This window comes from Morone saxatilis, unplaced genomic scaffold (genome assembly GCF_004916995.1).
Source record: "Morone saxatilis isolate NCDOM2014 unplaced genomic scaffold, NCSU_SB_2.0 Contig17, whole genome shotgun sequence".
Classification (NCBI taxonomy): domain Eukaryota; kingdom Metazoa; phylum Chordata; class Actinopteri; family Moronidae; genus Morone; species Morone saxatilis.
This window is the reverse complement of record NW_023339729.1, coordinates 26,912,189-26,925,561: the sequence shown is the minus strand read 5'-3', so window position 1 is coordinate 26,925,561 and position 13,373 is coordinate 26,912,189. Positions and strand designations below refer to the sequence as shown.

Below are 13,373 nucleotides of genomic sequence, written 5' to 3'. Positions count from 1 at the left end.
AGTCAATGGAACACTCACAAGATGCCACCAAAATCACCCTGGACTGGAACCAGTATCTCTGTACTCGAATCACATTCTCACCTAGGTTTTCGATGGAGTAGTATCTCTGCTTGCTGTCCACCCGAACCGTCTCGGCGTAGGGACTACCCACTCCGTAGCCGATGATGTAACCTCGAACCAGGATGTTTGGGCTGAGGGGTGGAGTCCAGGACATGATGATGCTGTTGGGCAATGGCCTGACGTGCAGAGAGCTGGGCTGATCGGGCACCTGGCTCTCTGCAAAAACACAAACAATGAAATGTCACACCAAAGAAGAAGACAACAGGATCTGGGAGACCTCAGACCTCAGTATTTTTGTAGTCCTGGCTATGGCCTGGACCTCCACCACTGGCAATTTTAAAACTAACCCTGTTAGCAGCAGCAGTAGAAGGTACTTAGGGCAATTGGGCTAACAGATGCTAACCCCGTTAGCTGTGTATTAAGCCCTAATAAGCCCTGACACTTTGTGTTATTCCTCAGCATCAGATTAGATCAGATTAGCGTGCTCTGGTTCCTCAGGGGAAGACGCTTCATATCACTTTATTGAGTGATAATCCATTGAAATGAGATTTGCGTTTCCCTCTGTCCCGGCCAGGAAACACAGTTAGCATGGATGTGTTTGTTTTTATCTCAGCAGCTTCCTGCTGACCAGGACCGCCTCCTGCTGAGCTTTAGCCTGAGGTCAGATTTTCTAATTATTCTGCTAGAAATTATTAGGTGACCAAACCCAAGAGCTGACAGCCTGTTTGTTGGTTGTTTTTTTTCTTCACTTCTTCATTGCTTTCATTTTTCCTTTCTCCGGTGAAAAAGAAAACATCTTCCCAGGTAAGAATTTGCTGTCCAAACCTAAAGCTAGTGGCCTTTTGGCTTTGTAAAAATGTCCTTTTAATAAAATGACATGAGACTTTCAGCAGTCAACTAACCCTTAATTTAGGGCCAAATGATGGTGGTGCTTCAGCAACTACATTATTTTTTTCTTCATTTTTTAGAACAAAAAATGGTTTATCTTGGGGGGGATGATTTTGATTCCCAAATGTCATGGCTTACTGTCCTCTATATTTTCTAATTTGTCATTTACAACACTAAAATCCTGACCTAATGGTGGTGCTAGAAAGAAAGTCAACAAAATCAAAAGTTTTCATTTAAACGTTTTCATACAAGTTTTAAATAAAACAAAATATTCCAAATTGCAACACTTATATAACATAGCATAGTATTTAATAACAGTTACAGTAATTTCTGTTAGACTTTATTCTGACGCCCTCTATTTTTAATACATGATTTTGAACTCCCTATAATGTACCTAGTTGTTAACAGCTAAAAGGATATTATTATGTTTAATAATGTACAGTTTTTGTCAACAGTCATACCTATGAGACAATATCTAATATTATTACAAATGTGTTTTACTGTTAATCATCATCTGCTTATACAGCAGCCTCCACCTATGGATGCTTCAGAAGAAGTTATAGTTTTTTGTTTAGTTTTCATGTTGTGCTCTACGACACTAACAACAATTTCCAGGGATTTATTGTATCTTAAATAGTGTAATGACAGGCGGTACAGCTTGTGTGCTCTTCTTTTACACTAAAAGGAAGCAGAGGAAGAAGGAGTTTCTTTTCCACTTGAGGGCAAAAGCAAAGGTTGAAAAAAGTATCTTTGGTTCAGCACTTTTTGTTCCAGAAATGGAATTTATTCTTTTGGGGGTATGAAAAAACACCCTCATGACTTTTGTACCACTGCTTTGTAACTGCAACCGTAACTGTGATCAACAGAAAGTTCACCTACTGTACCTGTGATCTGTGAACAATTTAGAAATACTCCTCTCTTCCACCTCTCCCGCCTCCCCTGCCTGCTTCCGACCTTCCCATCCCTCCTTCCCTGAGGTGAATCTTCCCTCCATCTATCCTAGCAGCCCATAACTGGTTAGATATTTATGTGTTGGGACAGCGGAGGTATTTACATGCTGTTGTACAGATTGTCTCTCTCTCTCTCTCTCTAACACACACACACTCTCTCTCTCTCTCTCTCTCTGTCTCTGTTCTTACCATCCAGGTCATTCTCCGGCGTCTCTGCAGTACACCAGTCACTGGCTGGACCTGTTCCATTGGCTGTCATGGCTGCTACCTGGAAACTGTACTGACTGCCCTTCTCTAGACCTACAGAGAGAGAGAGAGAGAGAGTGAAGTAGAATCCATTGATTCAGTGTGCAGCTAATGTAGGGAATGCTGACAATGCTTGTGGAAAGCTGTCAGTAAAACATCAGATTAATGTTTAATTCAACCAAAGACAAAACCATTTTTCTATGAGATTTTACAAACACTAAAAACTAACAATGTAACAATTGAACGATGTGTGTTCATGTGTATCACAGCTATTTCTGAAATCTTACAATATAAAAATGCACTATAGTTTCTTCATAACACTGTATACTCATTTGTATGGTGTGTGTGTGTGTGTGTGTGTGGGTGTGTTTACCTAAACTGGAGCAGAGGTGGAGTATTGCAGTGTATCGTGCTGCTCAGACTGTCCACGGTGTAATAAAGAGGAACATCTTCTAATTCCTGAAATAAACAGCACATCAGAGGTGATGATGCTTTAATCTAGCAGGAAGAATTATCAGACCAGTAAAAATAAAAAAAACACACAATGTGACTTTACCTGATGAACGAACCACACCCACATGGCAACAGTAACGTATGAAAACAAGCCTTATAATGAGAGCGTATATAAAAAGGACATTTAATACCTCAGTCACCATGCTGAGCATGCCCTCAATGCGTTTGGACGTCCCAAATCTGGACGGGTTCCCCGACACAGCGGACAAGACCTTCTGGACAAATGGCAGGTTGTGGATGGGCTCGGCCCATATAGGTCCACCCAGCTACAGAGAGGACAGACACAGGCTTCAGCTGCTGTATTGTACAGTACGTGTATGTGTTTGCACAGTAATAACTACAAGCAAGCAGAGAGCGGTGTAAAGATATAAAGTGTAAAGAATTTACAGACTGATGGCGCATCATGCAAAATAAAACTCTGACAATCAACAAAACAAGCAAATATAAACAAGTTTCATGAATATAGAATGTGTGTGAATGTAAGTGTTGTAGGTGTCTCACCTGATGTCTCTGTCCACAGTGCTCACACTCTGGTCCAACTGGGGGTCCAGTGGCAGGAGAATACTTCATACTGAAATATATAAAATATACACATACTAAAACCAGCAGATTCAGCTTTACTGCACACACGCTGTCAGCCAGAAACAGACACAACCAAGAAACTAATACAACTAATGTTCACTATATTTACTATCTTAGTTTGGCATGTTAATAAGCTACCATTAGCACTAAACACAATGGGAATGTCATTCATTTTTCTACTTTTGGTTAAAATGAAGATCCTGTATTGAGATTTAGACCTGATGATGGCGCTAGAGGAAAGGTAAAGGGATCCCCCAAGTGATTACAATTTAACCTGAGAACATGAACGTCTGTACAAAGGCACTGACACCAAACATTGATATTGGCTCTTTAACATTTTAGACCTGATGTCTCAAACCGTCGGCCAAAATGCCAAGAGTCTGAAAGGTTGGATTTTAAGCAGGTGAGTCTGCTGCTAGCCACCCCTACATTTTACATTTTCATTTCATGTGACGGCATAAAGACGCAGTTGTACAGCGTGGACTGTCTTACTGTTTTCCATTGCTTGTTCTCCTGCCCATTCTCTGTAAGTGAAAAGACCCGCAGCCGACACAGTTGTAGACCAGAGCCTGTTTACTGCAACACGAGAAACACATTGAATGTAAGCTTTAAATACTGTGTACATATGTAAGCATGTGTGCTAGTAAATGTGCATACCTATACAGGCATTTTAACAACACATCCTGTAATTACACTATTCACTATTGTCATATAGATTCTCCTTCTCTCTCCTCCTTCACATAAATAATCAACATTACATTCATTTTTTTTCTTGGTGTTATCTCACCAAATTCTGCTGCCGCTGCCATCATTTTTAGTGTTTGTTGCTGCAGTGACCCAGTTTCAGTTCATTCAACTTTCATAATATATCTGCCTTTGTTAGAAGACAGTACATTATGTGTGTGTTAGTGTGTTAGTGTGTGTGTTTGTGTGAGAGAGAGCACCTGGCTGAGTTTTTGACTGTGGCCTGTCCTGTGAAGACCCGTACAAAGACCCTGATGTAAAAGTCAACGCTGACGGACAGCAGAGGCTGGATGTATCGCTGGTACACCCCTGCCCTCTGCTCCAAACTGTGGAGGATGATCCGAAGAGCCTGCAGGAGAATAAGAGAGACACACACATTCTTTTGTTTCTTTATGTGAAACGTCTGAGAAAGTCGGATGTTCTTGCACCGTTTGCAGGGCTCAATGAAGAGAATAAACTAAAAACACTAATATGTCTAATCTCATTAATAAAGTCTTACATCTCCTCACTTACATGAATAAAATTAATTACTCAAATAAAGAGTAGTATTTGTGTCATCGTAATGCCTGAAAATATCTTGACTGACGGATATATATAATGATTAACGCCAACGTCTTCAGTATCCACTAACATTAAACTGTTATTTGTGATGGAAAAACGCAGTATTTTCTGAATCTCTATCTCTAATCTATACGTTTATATCAGTGCATGCAAAGGTGTGTTTGAAAATGAAAATGAAAATGAGCTCCAGGTGCATTACTGTCTGTTAATTTATCCTCCCAAACCAGAAGCAAATCAGTTCAAGCCATTATGTTGGGATTATAATGCGATTAAATCATCTGTCAAATTATTCAGATTGAGAAAGCTTTTGTTTTTGGAAATTCAACGTTCCCAGTGAAAAATGATGTACTTTATGAGTTGCTCATTCGTCTTAGCTTTGTGTCCCTGAGTTTGTGTTTTGCTGTCTGCTACAGTCCCAGTTTTTCTGTTACTACCACTGGGGTACGCCAGAGTTATCTTCAAATTCAAAATTACAGTTACACTCAAACTGGGATTGCTTTTTTTCAGCTATAGCCATTCAATGTATTTATAAATGACTTCTCTATAGAGTAGTTTCCATTGCCGTTTCCTACTGCTGCTGGTTCACATTAAGTGTTGGTGAAACCACAGGGTCGCTTTTACAAATGGATTTTCAACCTAAGTTAGCGCCAGCCTGGATCATTCATTGTTTTTGTCCTTTTTGACAGACAATCAGTTTTAAATATTGCAGGGAGTAATGGAACAAGGAGGAGCAGCCACACAGCGAGTTGCAGATGAAGAGCTGCAGGCGACAGGCTGCACACCTTCAGCGCCTCATCAAGGGGAATAACTTAACTGTGCCCTGCTGTTGTGCGAAAAACTACTTGCACCAAGCGCAGCATGATTTAAGATCAGTTGGTTTGGCTGCACTGTAAACCGATAGATCAGCTGGTCTCCTGTTGTATTTCTGACAAAGCAGCTGCCCTTTGAACTCTGAGACTTGCAATAATAAACCGCACTTGCTTTTACCAGCAGGGTCACCAAAGCAACCACAACTGAAATCATAAGTCTCATAATTTAAAAAGACGCCAGGAGCAGTAACTGTCATCAGTCTGGATGATTTTCCTTCATCTTTCTATCCTTATGACAAAAGAACTCCCTTAATAAGTATACGGATAGGAGCAAGCACACACTGACACAAAAACCTAATTCACCAACTTACAGCCTCAGGCCAGAACCCATGACAGCATTTAATCTGTTCCTGTCAGTGCCACACACAAATATTATGGGTGCAAACACCGACCTGTCTGTGCATGTACTATATGTGCATTGTGTATGAGTGCGTGTCCTTACCATCTCATGACAGTATTTGGCTTTGATAGAGACTGAACCGTATTTGCTGTAGCAGGTCTCTCCACTGTTTCCTGCCATCACCGCCATGTCTGTACATGTTATACACAACAGACCTGAGAGAGGGGAAAAGCACAGAGAGTGAGTCAGTCAGCAAAGATACAAAGAGACAAAACACAAGAACAGGAATATAAATTACTACTTTTAAAAATTAGGATACTTAGTATACTAAAGTAACTCTTAGTGTTTGTTTGAACCTTCTGGTTGCAGCACATGGGTGGAGATTTTCATATCAGGGCAGTTCTGATCATGTCAGATTTGCTGTTGACTGTAAACATCATTCATTGTATTGTCCTATACAGAAGACTCTTTGTGAGACTAAAAACAAACCAAAGACTAATTTCACAAACAATATTTGACCTACTTCTGATCCAACTCTCAAGCAGATTTCATGCCAATTTTTGAAATGTCATTGAAAATAAAACGCAATTTGAGTGCATTTCCTTCACTTAGTGAAAGCAAATAAACGTTTATGAATGTCAACCAAATCCATAAGAAAAACACTGAGGAAAAAAACTCTTTCAGGGATGGATTAGTATTGAGAAAAGTAATATTGCTTAAGAATGACACATAATAGCTGCCAAATGTTTGTAAAATGCTTTTATCTGAAAAAGAAATGCAACTGTTAATTTTTTAATCCATCAGCTTCAAAAAGAAAAGACAGTGGGTACAACATCTGTAGAGAGGCCACAGGAATCATATCTTTAGAAGAATAAGATTTACTTTATTAATGAGGAAATTATATTTTTACTTAACTGGCCTACAGACTGAGCTACTGAGGCCCCAATTTAGTAAGGTAAATATGTAAAATGGATGGTCATAGTGACAGTGTTTCACAGACACTAATACATAGATGAAATGTGATTTAAAATCAGCGTTCCAAATTCACAGCATGATGATCAGAAACGTACTTGGATGAAGATGCTGGTAATACTGTGGAACAGTAGTTTATCAAACCCAAAAGTGAATTTCCCCAGTGTGGGATCAATCAAGTCTATCTTATCTTATCAAAACAGCCCCAGAGCCAGAAGAATGAAGTGCAGAAGGGTTGGGTGAATGACTGACAGACCGAACTACCCACCTCCTTCACTGACGGCCTGCACAGCGGCATCTAAGAAGGAGGCAGGGCTACCGTAGGGATCCAGATCTATTACATCGTAACGCTCCTTTTTCCCTCGCATCTCATACATCAGCATACTGGAGCAAAATAAAAAGGAAAGGAAATAAATATTAAACAAATCCACATCCATGACCACAGAAAGTACAGAGACAGATACTAATAATACAACTGAGCATAGAGGAGAGGAGAAAAGAGAGGGCTAGAAACAAGATGAGTCAAAGCCAGTTAAAAAAGGAGAGCAGATTAGTTCAGAGATGAAAGAGGAGAAACAACTGAAGAAGACAGAAGGAGAGGCATGAAGAAGAGAAAAGAGGAGAGCGACACGACTAAAAGAAGGACTTCAGAAAAGAAGAAAAGCGAAGAGACAGGAGCGGAGGAGATGGGAACAGGAGCACGGGAATGAATAGAACAAAGGGTCAAAGGTGAAGACTGGAGAGGAATGAAGATGAGAGAAGCACGAGAGGAACACACGGACAGCAAATCAGTGAAGCAGATAAATAACAGAGGCACAGGCAGAGCAGCATTTCAAACGAGCCTTTCCCTGAATGTGCTGAGTAAACATACCTGGCGTCCCTGCAGCTGGCCTGGAGCAGGTGGTTGACTCCGTTGTATTGGGCATTCCTTGCGATCAGTGCCGCAGCCTTGGTGGAGAAGTCGTTGGCGGTGACGCTCTGCAGGCCCGGGACTTCCAGAGCGAAACGCACCGAGCGCAGCCCGGATGCCGCCAGACCCTCCAGCACACGAAGGCCGCGCTGAAACGGAGGGTCGGGAAAAAAACCTTAAACTTGCATTAACTGAATTTTTTGGCCACTTGGGGGCAGCAGAAACAAGCTGTAATACAACACTGCCCATTCCCAACGCTATAACGTTAGCGATATAGCAAACTTTACATATTTACACATCTGAAAGACATGAAGCAACATTAGCATTCATTTGAAGTCGTCCAGTTGATCTAAGTCCAATATTCACTCTTCTTTTAGATATGTTTTAGATCTACCAATTCCTGAGAAAAAAACCTGGGTCTTTGCTAAAAGCTATAAAATATTCACCTTCTAGTCAATTTGTCAGTCCGCCATTTGGGCAGCAAACAGCCAATTTATCTTTTTCACTGGAAACTACTGACTGCCTGCTTCATCTGAAAACAAGGCTGATGAAAGCAGTAACAGTGAACCAAAACGGTAAAGTTTCGGGCTGTAAAACCAAAACAATGAGCTGAAAGATGCTAAAAAGCTACTTAGAGCTGATAGTTTACCATGAGTTTATCACAAGAGCAACTCTTTTCACATAAATGTAATTTGATTCAAATACTATTACACATATAGATTATAGCAGCTATAAAGCTGCAGTAACAAGCTAAATACCAACGGTTGTAACAGAGAATATAAATGAGAATTTTCCTCTCTCCTGTAGTTCAGAAGTTGTACATCTTCCACTAAGGACATCATTTTTACATCTAATCTAGTTGGTGAATTGAAAATCCAATCTGATCACTCCCTCCAGAGAGAATCACCACCAACAATGAGTGCACATCTGTCAGTAAACAGTAAATTAAAACTCAGGTCTGTACAGAAATCTAATGACATTATTTCAACATAATGAAATCCTCCAAAGTTTCAAAAACTGATCTAATTACCTCTCTCTACCACTTGGTGCCACCAGAGTGTGAAATTACCTGCTGCAACATTAACATAAGTTATTTGATGGAAGTTATCCAAGCTGCTTTACGCTGACATCAGTGTGTATATTTTTAGCATAGAATCCCAGTGGGACTTAAACCACTAACCCTGACAGTGTTAGCGCCGAACTCCGAGCTACAGAACCTGTGAGTGTGTCACAGCATCAGAACGTGGGATTTGTCAAAAAATTACTTTTTCATACTTTCCGAGTCTTGCTCTACTTTCATTAATTTCTAGTTTTGGTTGCTGTCTATGTTTATTATGATCCCCGCTATCCACTACCACAGTAGTAATTAAACACGAAGGGAAAATTAGTTAACATCAGATTTGGAGAAAAATAAATATGTATTTGTAGTAGAGAAATAAATTAACATAAGACAAGATCTGAGTAAAACTGGACATATTTCTTAAATAGATTATTTCCATTAATAAATTCAATTTGTTGAAATTTTTGTAGGAAGATAATTGTGGCATTAAATCTGCTACATCACAAATACAGTGTAAAATCAGCCCTACGTACCTCACATTTCTCCCCAGCTGTCACAGTTACAGCTGGCTCCTTTGCTCCGTTTTTTTCCTCCGTCTGAACGTCGGCCTCGTTCGCCTCCTCTGACAGAGAGACCACCACCCTCTCTTTCTCTCCAGGCACCACCACCTTCACCCCGCGCTGAGCCAGCAGATCTCTGGCAAACTCTGTGATTACAGCACATCTGAGAAGGGAAGATGATCGCTTATATGGGAGCATGTACCGTTTCTACCATAACGGGGGGAAAATAACAGAACTTACTAAATATTCATGACATTTGCTTTCATTCTCTTCTTCGGTTTTAAATCACAAATCGCGTGCCATATTTATACATATTAAGCGTGTGGGTTCTTTAGTACTGACGAGGTACTGTAGGCTTGTCTCTGCTCTGAAAAACAAAAGTTCAAAGCATGACTGGCACACTGTGATGGTGTGATGGAGTGAAACAGAGAGCCAGCTAGGTGAAAACTGGCTGCAGAATCAAAAATATGATGTGTAAGACTAAGAAAAAACATCTTGCTGACAGTGATTGTTTTTCCTCCACCGAGGATGCTAGGTGTTCAGTATTGTGTGTTTTGTAGTTAGCAGAATATCTCGAAAAACGACCACACACATTTCGATAAAACTTGATAGAGAATCTGCAAGGGCAGAGGAGAGAACTAATTTGCTTTTGGTGCAGAAAGCGACACCAAGTGGCCACTGGCTATTTATATAACTAGGAGGTATAAAAGCTGAATTCATTCCTATCTAGATTTCCCCAAAGATCACCGTACTGAATCACCTCATACCGAATAAAGTATTAATGTGCGTTTATGCTTACGTCAAATCTCTGTTAAACTCCTGCACTGGGTTGTAAAACACCTCATTAGCACTGGGAAACAAGATGGCCGCCTTGCCCTCCTTGACCACCGTCTCCCCAGGTAACAGTCCCTCGAGGTGCGTCTGCTCCTTGTCAGCTGCTGCGTCAGCGGGTGCCGGGCTCATGCTCTCTGCTGAAGGTGTGGGGGGGGGTTTGGTGGTGGGAATCTCAGGATCCTCAGCAGTTTTCAGGGGATCCATGGATCTCAGTCGTTTGCCGGCAGAAGCAGCGCTGACAAAGCTCGACCGAAGCGTCTGTCTGGGAAAATGGATGCAGGAAGGAGGTGGATGATGGGAAATAATGAGGGAGAATAGCCGAGAACCGCGCACCAGCATAAAGGCACACCCAGCTGTAAAAAGACAAATAACATGTCTGAAGGCTGCAAAATGTTAGGAAAAAAAGACTCAAGGTTAAATACAGAGCCAGTCTGACAGTGGATTTTTGAGGCGAATACCAAAAAATGTAAATACAAACAGAAAACAATGTTATCGGTCGGGCTCTAGTGTAGCTTTTGGATTTGGATATCAGCCTGTGTGAGCACATTAAATCAACCTCTGATACAAACCATTACTCCACCTCTAGATGATTGTGTTGAATATCACATTAGCTCAATTAAATACAGACACTTCTTGGACTGCCACTAGCATTCACTTTCATTACTGCTTCATCTTTTGAATCCTTTTCTTAATTAACTAGATGCATTGGAATTAACTAATTCATGCATTAAACATTGAAATCCGACCCCCACAGCTGCTCAGGAGCCCAACAGGCCCACCAATGAGTGCTTTTAGCTTGACCCACAATAAACACTGCTGCTGCTTCATGTTCTGTACATTTCCTCATGGATTAGTAGACTGCTGGTAATGAAGTCATTTGAAGTTTACCTGGACTTTCAGAGCTGTTAGCTTTGTGTCTTTCAGTCTGATAACAGTTTAGCTTCAGTGTAACAACAGAACCCCCATTAAAGCCCTCAAGGTGATGTCTTCAAACAGCACAACCCCCCCACAGTTCTTCTGCAGGTCTGTAAGCAATAAAAGGAGCTAACGCAGTAGCCAGTTTGACTTGCAGCTCTACCTTCGTGTCTTCCAATACAACAGTTAGCCGACATGTCAACACAGCTGCATTTACAGCCAAAATGAAAGCAAGCAACTGAACAAGACAGAAAAGGAAAGAATAACGCGAGCTACTTCATACCAACAAAGTTATTAGCCGGTCTGCTAGCTATGCTAATCCTCATAAACCTTGTATTTACCTGTGACACCCCCTCTAGGCGGATGCTGCCTTCCCTAATTTGTCAAGGGGGGGGGTTTACACCACAGGTGGTGTTGCGGTAACAGTTCCCTCAGCGCTTCACTGTCAGCTTCACGGTTTACTCTCACGTTAGCACATGGAAGTAGCCATGTGTGGAGCGTCTCTACGGAAACCCGCACGGCCCATAAAGAGAGAAAGCGAAGCGGACAGCGCTGCCCGCACGCCCCCTGCGGCGGAGCGGAGTAGTGTCAGGGACAAACGGTGTAACGTAAGGACAAGAGGGAGAGAGGGTCGATCAGTCAGCCGCTGCACACACTGGCCTACTTTCTCCTCCGCGGTGAACATGTGAGGAGACTGGAAAACACATCAGTCTGCATTCATGAATAATCTAATTTAATCTCACCGTGCCTGAAGTTGTTGATGCATGCTGATGAAAAGGCTAAACATAGCCTATGGATTAACCAAAATACCCCGGACCCTATGATGAGAGAGAAAACTGCCTTAGAGAAAATAAGTTCAGCGCAGGTCACTGCCAGCACGGGAACAGTAAAGTGAATGCAGGTCGTTGTGGCATGAGTGAGATGCTGCTTAAGGACAATAAAGAGATTGTGTTGTTGTGCAGAAGTGTATAGAAAAGAGGCCACTTCGCTTGTTTGATATTAATTCTGGAATGTGCAAAAGAAACATATTTAATATATATATATATTGGCTGTAGTTTGTCATCAAATGTATTGTCATATATTGTATAAGTTTTATTATAAAGTACATACTTAGGCCCTTATTATACTCTATTTCTATTTATTTTTAATTGTTTATCCCCTTTTGGATCAATAAAGTATTTCTGCTACTGAAACCGGCCCCGCTAACTGTGTGTGTGTGTGTGTGTGTGTTTGCTGGTTTGTCAAATGAAAACGAGTGAGGGAATATTCACCATAAGCACAATATCAACTGACATAGAGGGTGAGTTGATGTAATGTGACCGAGGTAGGTCAGCAAAATAAATAAAAAGGCTTCAGAAATGATCTCCCGGAGCAGCATTTCCACTTCATGTTGAGGAATAATTTAATAGGAGAAAATATATAAATATGAAAACCTTTTATTCTGAAACTATATTTAAAGGTGGTGTTGGGGGAGACTTCTTCTAAACTCCTGCTTGTAAATCAGCATTTCTACAGTGTGAAGGAAACTTTCCCCCTACCTCACAAAGAGGATGTGTGTGATGAATCCCTGACCTACATTTAAAAGCAATATACATCCAAAGCATTTCACACTCGCTGTCACATCATCCACCCTCACGCTGTTTTATGTTCGATGACTGTGGATGGAAAAGGTCGGCTGAGAAAAACGCTAATATCTGCCTCTACTGTATGCACACGAGCCTGAACATCTGGATGGGGGCGCTGTGACAATAAATGCCCAGAGAGCGTGGCGCTATACATCTGACACAGGAGAATTATAGAGTTAATAGTATTTGGCATGACAGGGAGAGAGAGCGGGGAGCGCAGTGCCGTGCCTGAATGCAGTCTCATCCTGTTTAGTATTCACTGTGCGCAGCGCCTGGAGGCCCCGGAGGGCTCACCTGCCCGGAGTCTAGACGCGCTATCACACACACATTAAGAAAGCGGGATCGAACCGGCGACCCTGTGCGCGGTGTCGGTCAGGAGAGAGTCGGTTCCGCCGCCCAAGGGAGAAGACACTCCGGTGAGTGGGTTGAGTGGGTGGACTGGTGGGTGGGGCTCAGACAGTCGGGTCGGCTGGGGACGCTGTGCCTGTCTACCTGCCTGCAGCGGAGCGTGGGCTCGAATGGGGTAATCCGTTACTCCCCCAAATGTAATCTCGTTACCTGTGATTTGTTACATTTCTCGTTACATTAGACAGCCCCGCCAACAGTGTGATTTCTAGTCTCGTATGGGCTTCAAAATAAAACCCAACTAATATGGGCAACTATGTGGGTTTCAAATAACAAAGGATAAATAAAGGAGTGATTTTATTTAGCTCAGCGTGGTTGTGATAGAAACCCCAGTATTTC

General features: G+C 41.7%; 1 protein-coding gene across 1 annotated transcript in view; it reads right to left on the bottom strand.

The window, feature by feature from the left end:
• trmt1 (tRNA methyltransferase 1) overlaps positions 1-11,540 on the bottom strand; it is a 14,626-nt gene extending 3,086 nt beyond the window's left edge. Inside the window, exons 1-14 of the mRNA XM_035660159.1 lie at positions 11,346-11,540; positions 10,055-10,442; positions 9,229-9,418; positions 7,597-7,784; positions 6,994-7,109; positions 5,856-5,968; positions 4,184-4,332; positions 3,732-3,815; positions 3,159-3,228; positions 2,789-2,923; positions 2,518-2,603; positions 2,412-2,419; positions 2,088-2,198; positions 82-276 (exon numbers count right to left, since the gene is read on the bottom strand). Coding sequence (XP_035516052.1) covers positions 82-276; positions 2,088-2,198; positions 2,412-2,419; positions 2,518-2,603; positions 2,789-2,923; positions 3,159-3,228; positions 3,732-3,815; positions 4,184-4,332; positions 5,856-5,968; positions 6,994-7,109; positions 7,597-7,784; positions 9,229-9,418; positions 10,055-10,428 — 1,819 coding nt within the window. The 5' untranslated portion in view covers positions 10,429-10,442; positions 11,346-11,540. The remainder of the gene's footprint in view (positions 1-81; positions 277-2,087; positions 2,199-2,411; positions 2,420-2,517; positions 2,604-2,788; positions 2,924-3,158; positions 3,229-3,731; positions 3,816-4,183; positions 4,333-5,855; positions 5,969-6,993; positions 7,110-7,596; positions 7,785-9,228; positions 9,419-10,054; positions 10,443-11,345) is intronic.
• Between the last annotated feature and the right edge of the window lie 1,833 nt (positions 11,541-13,373).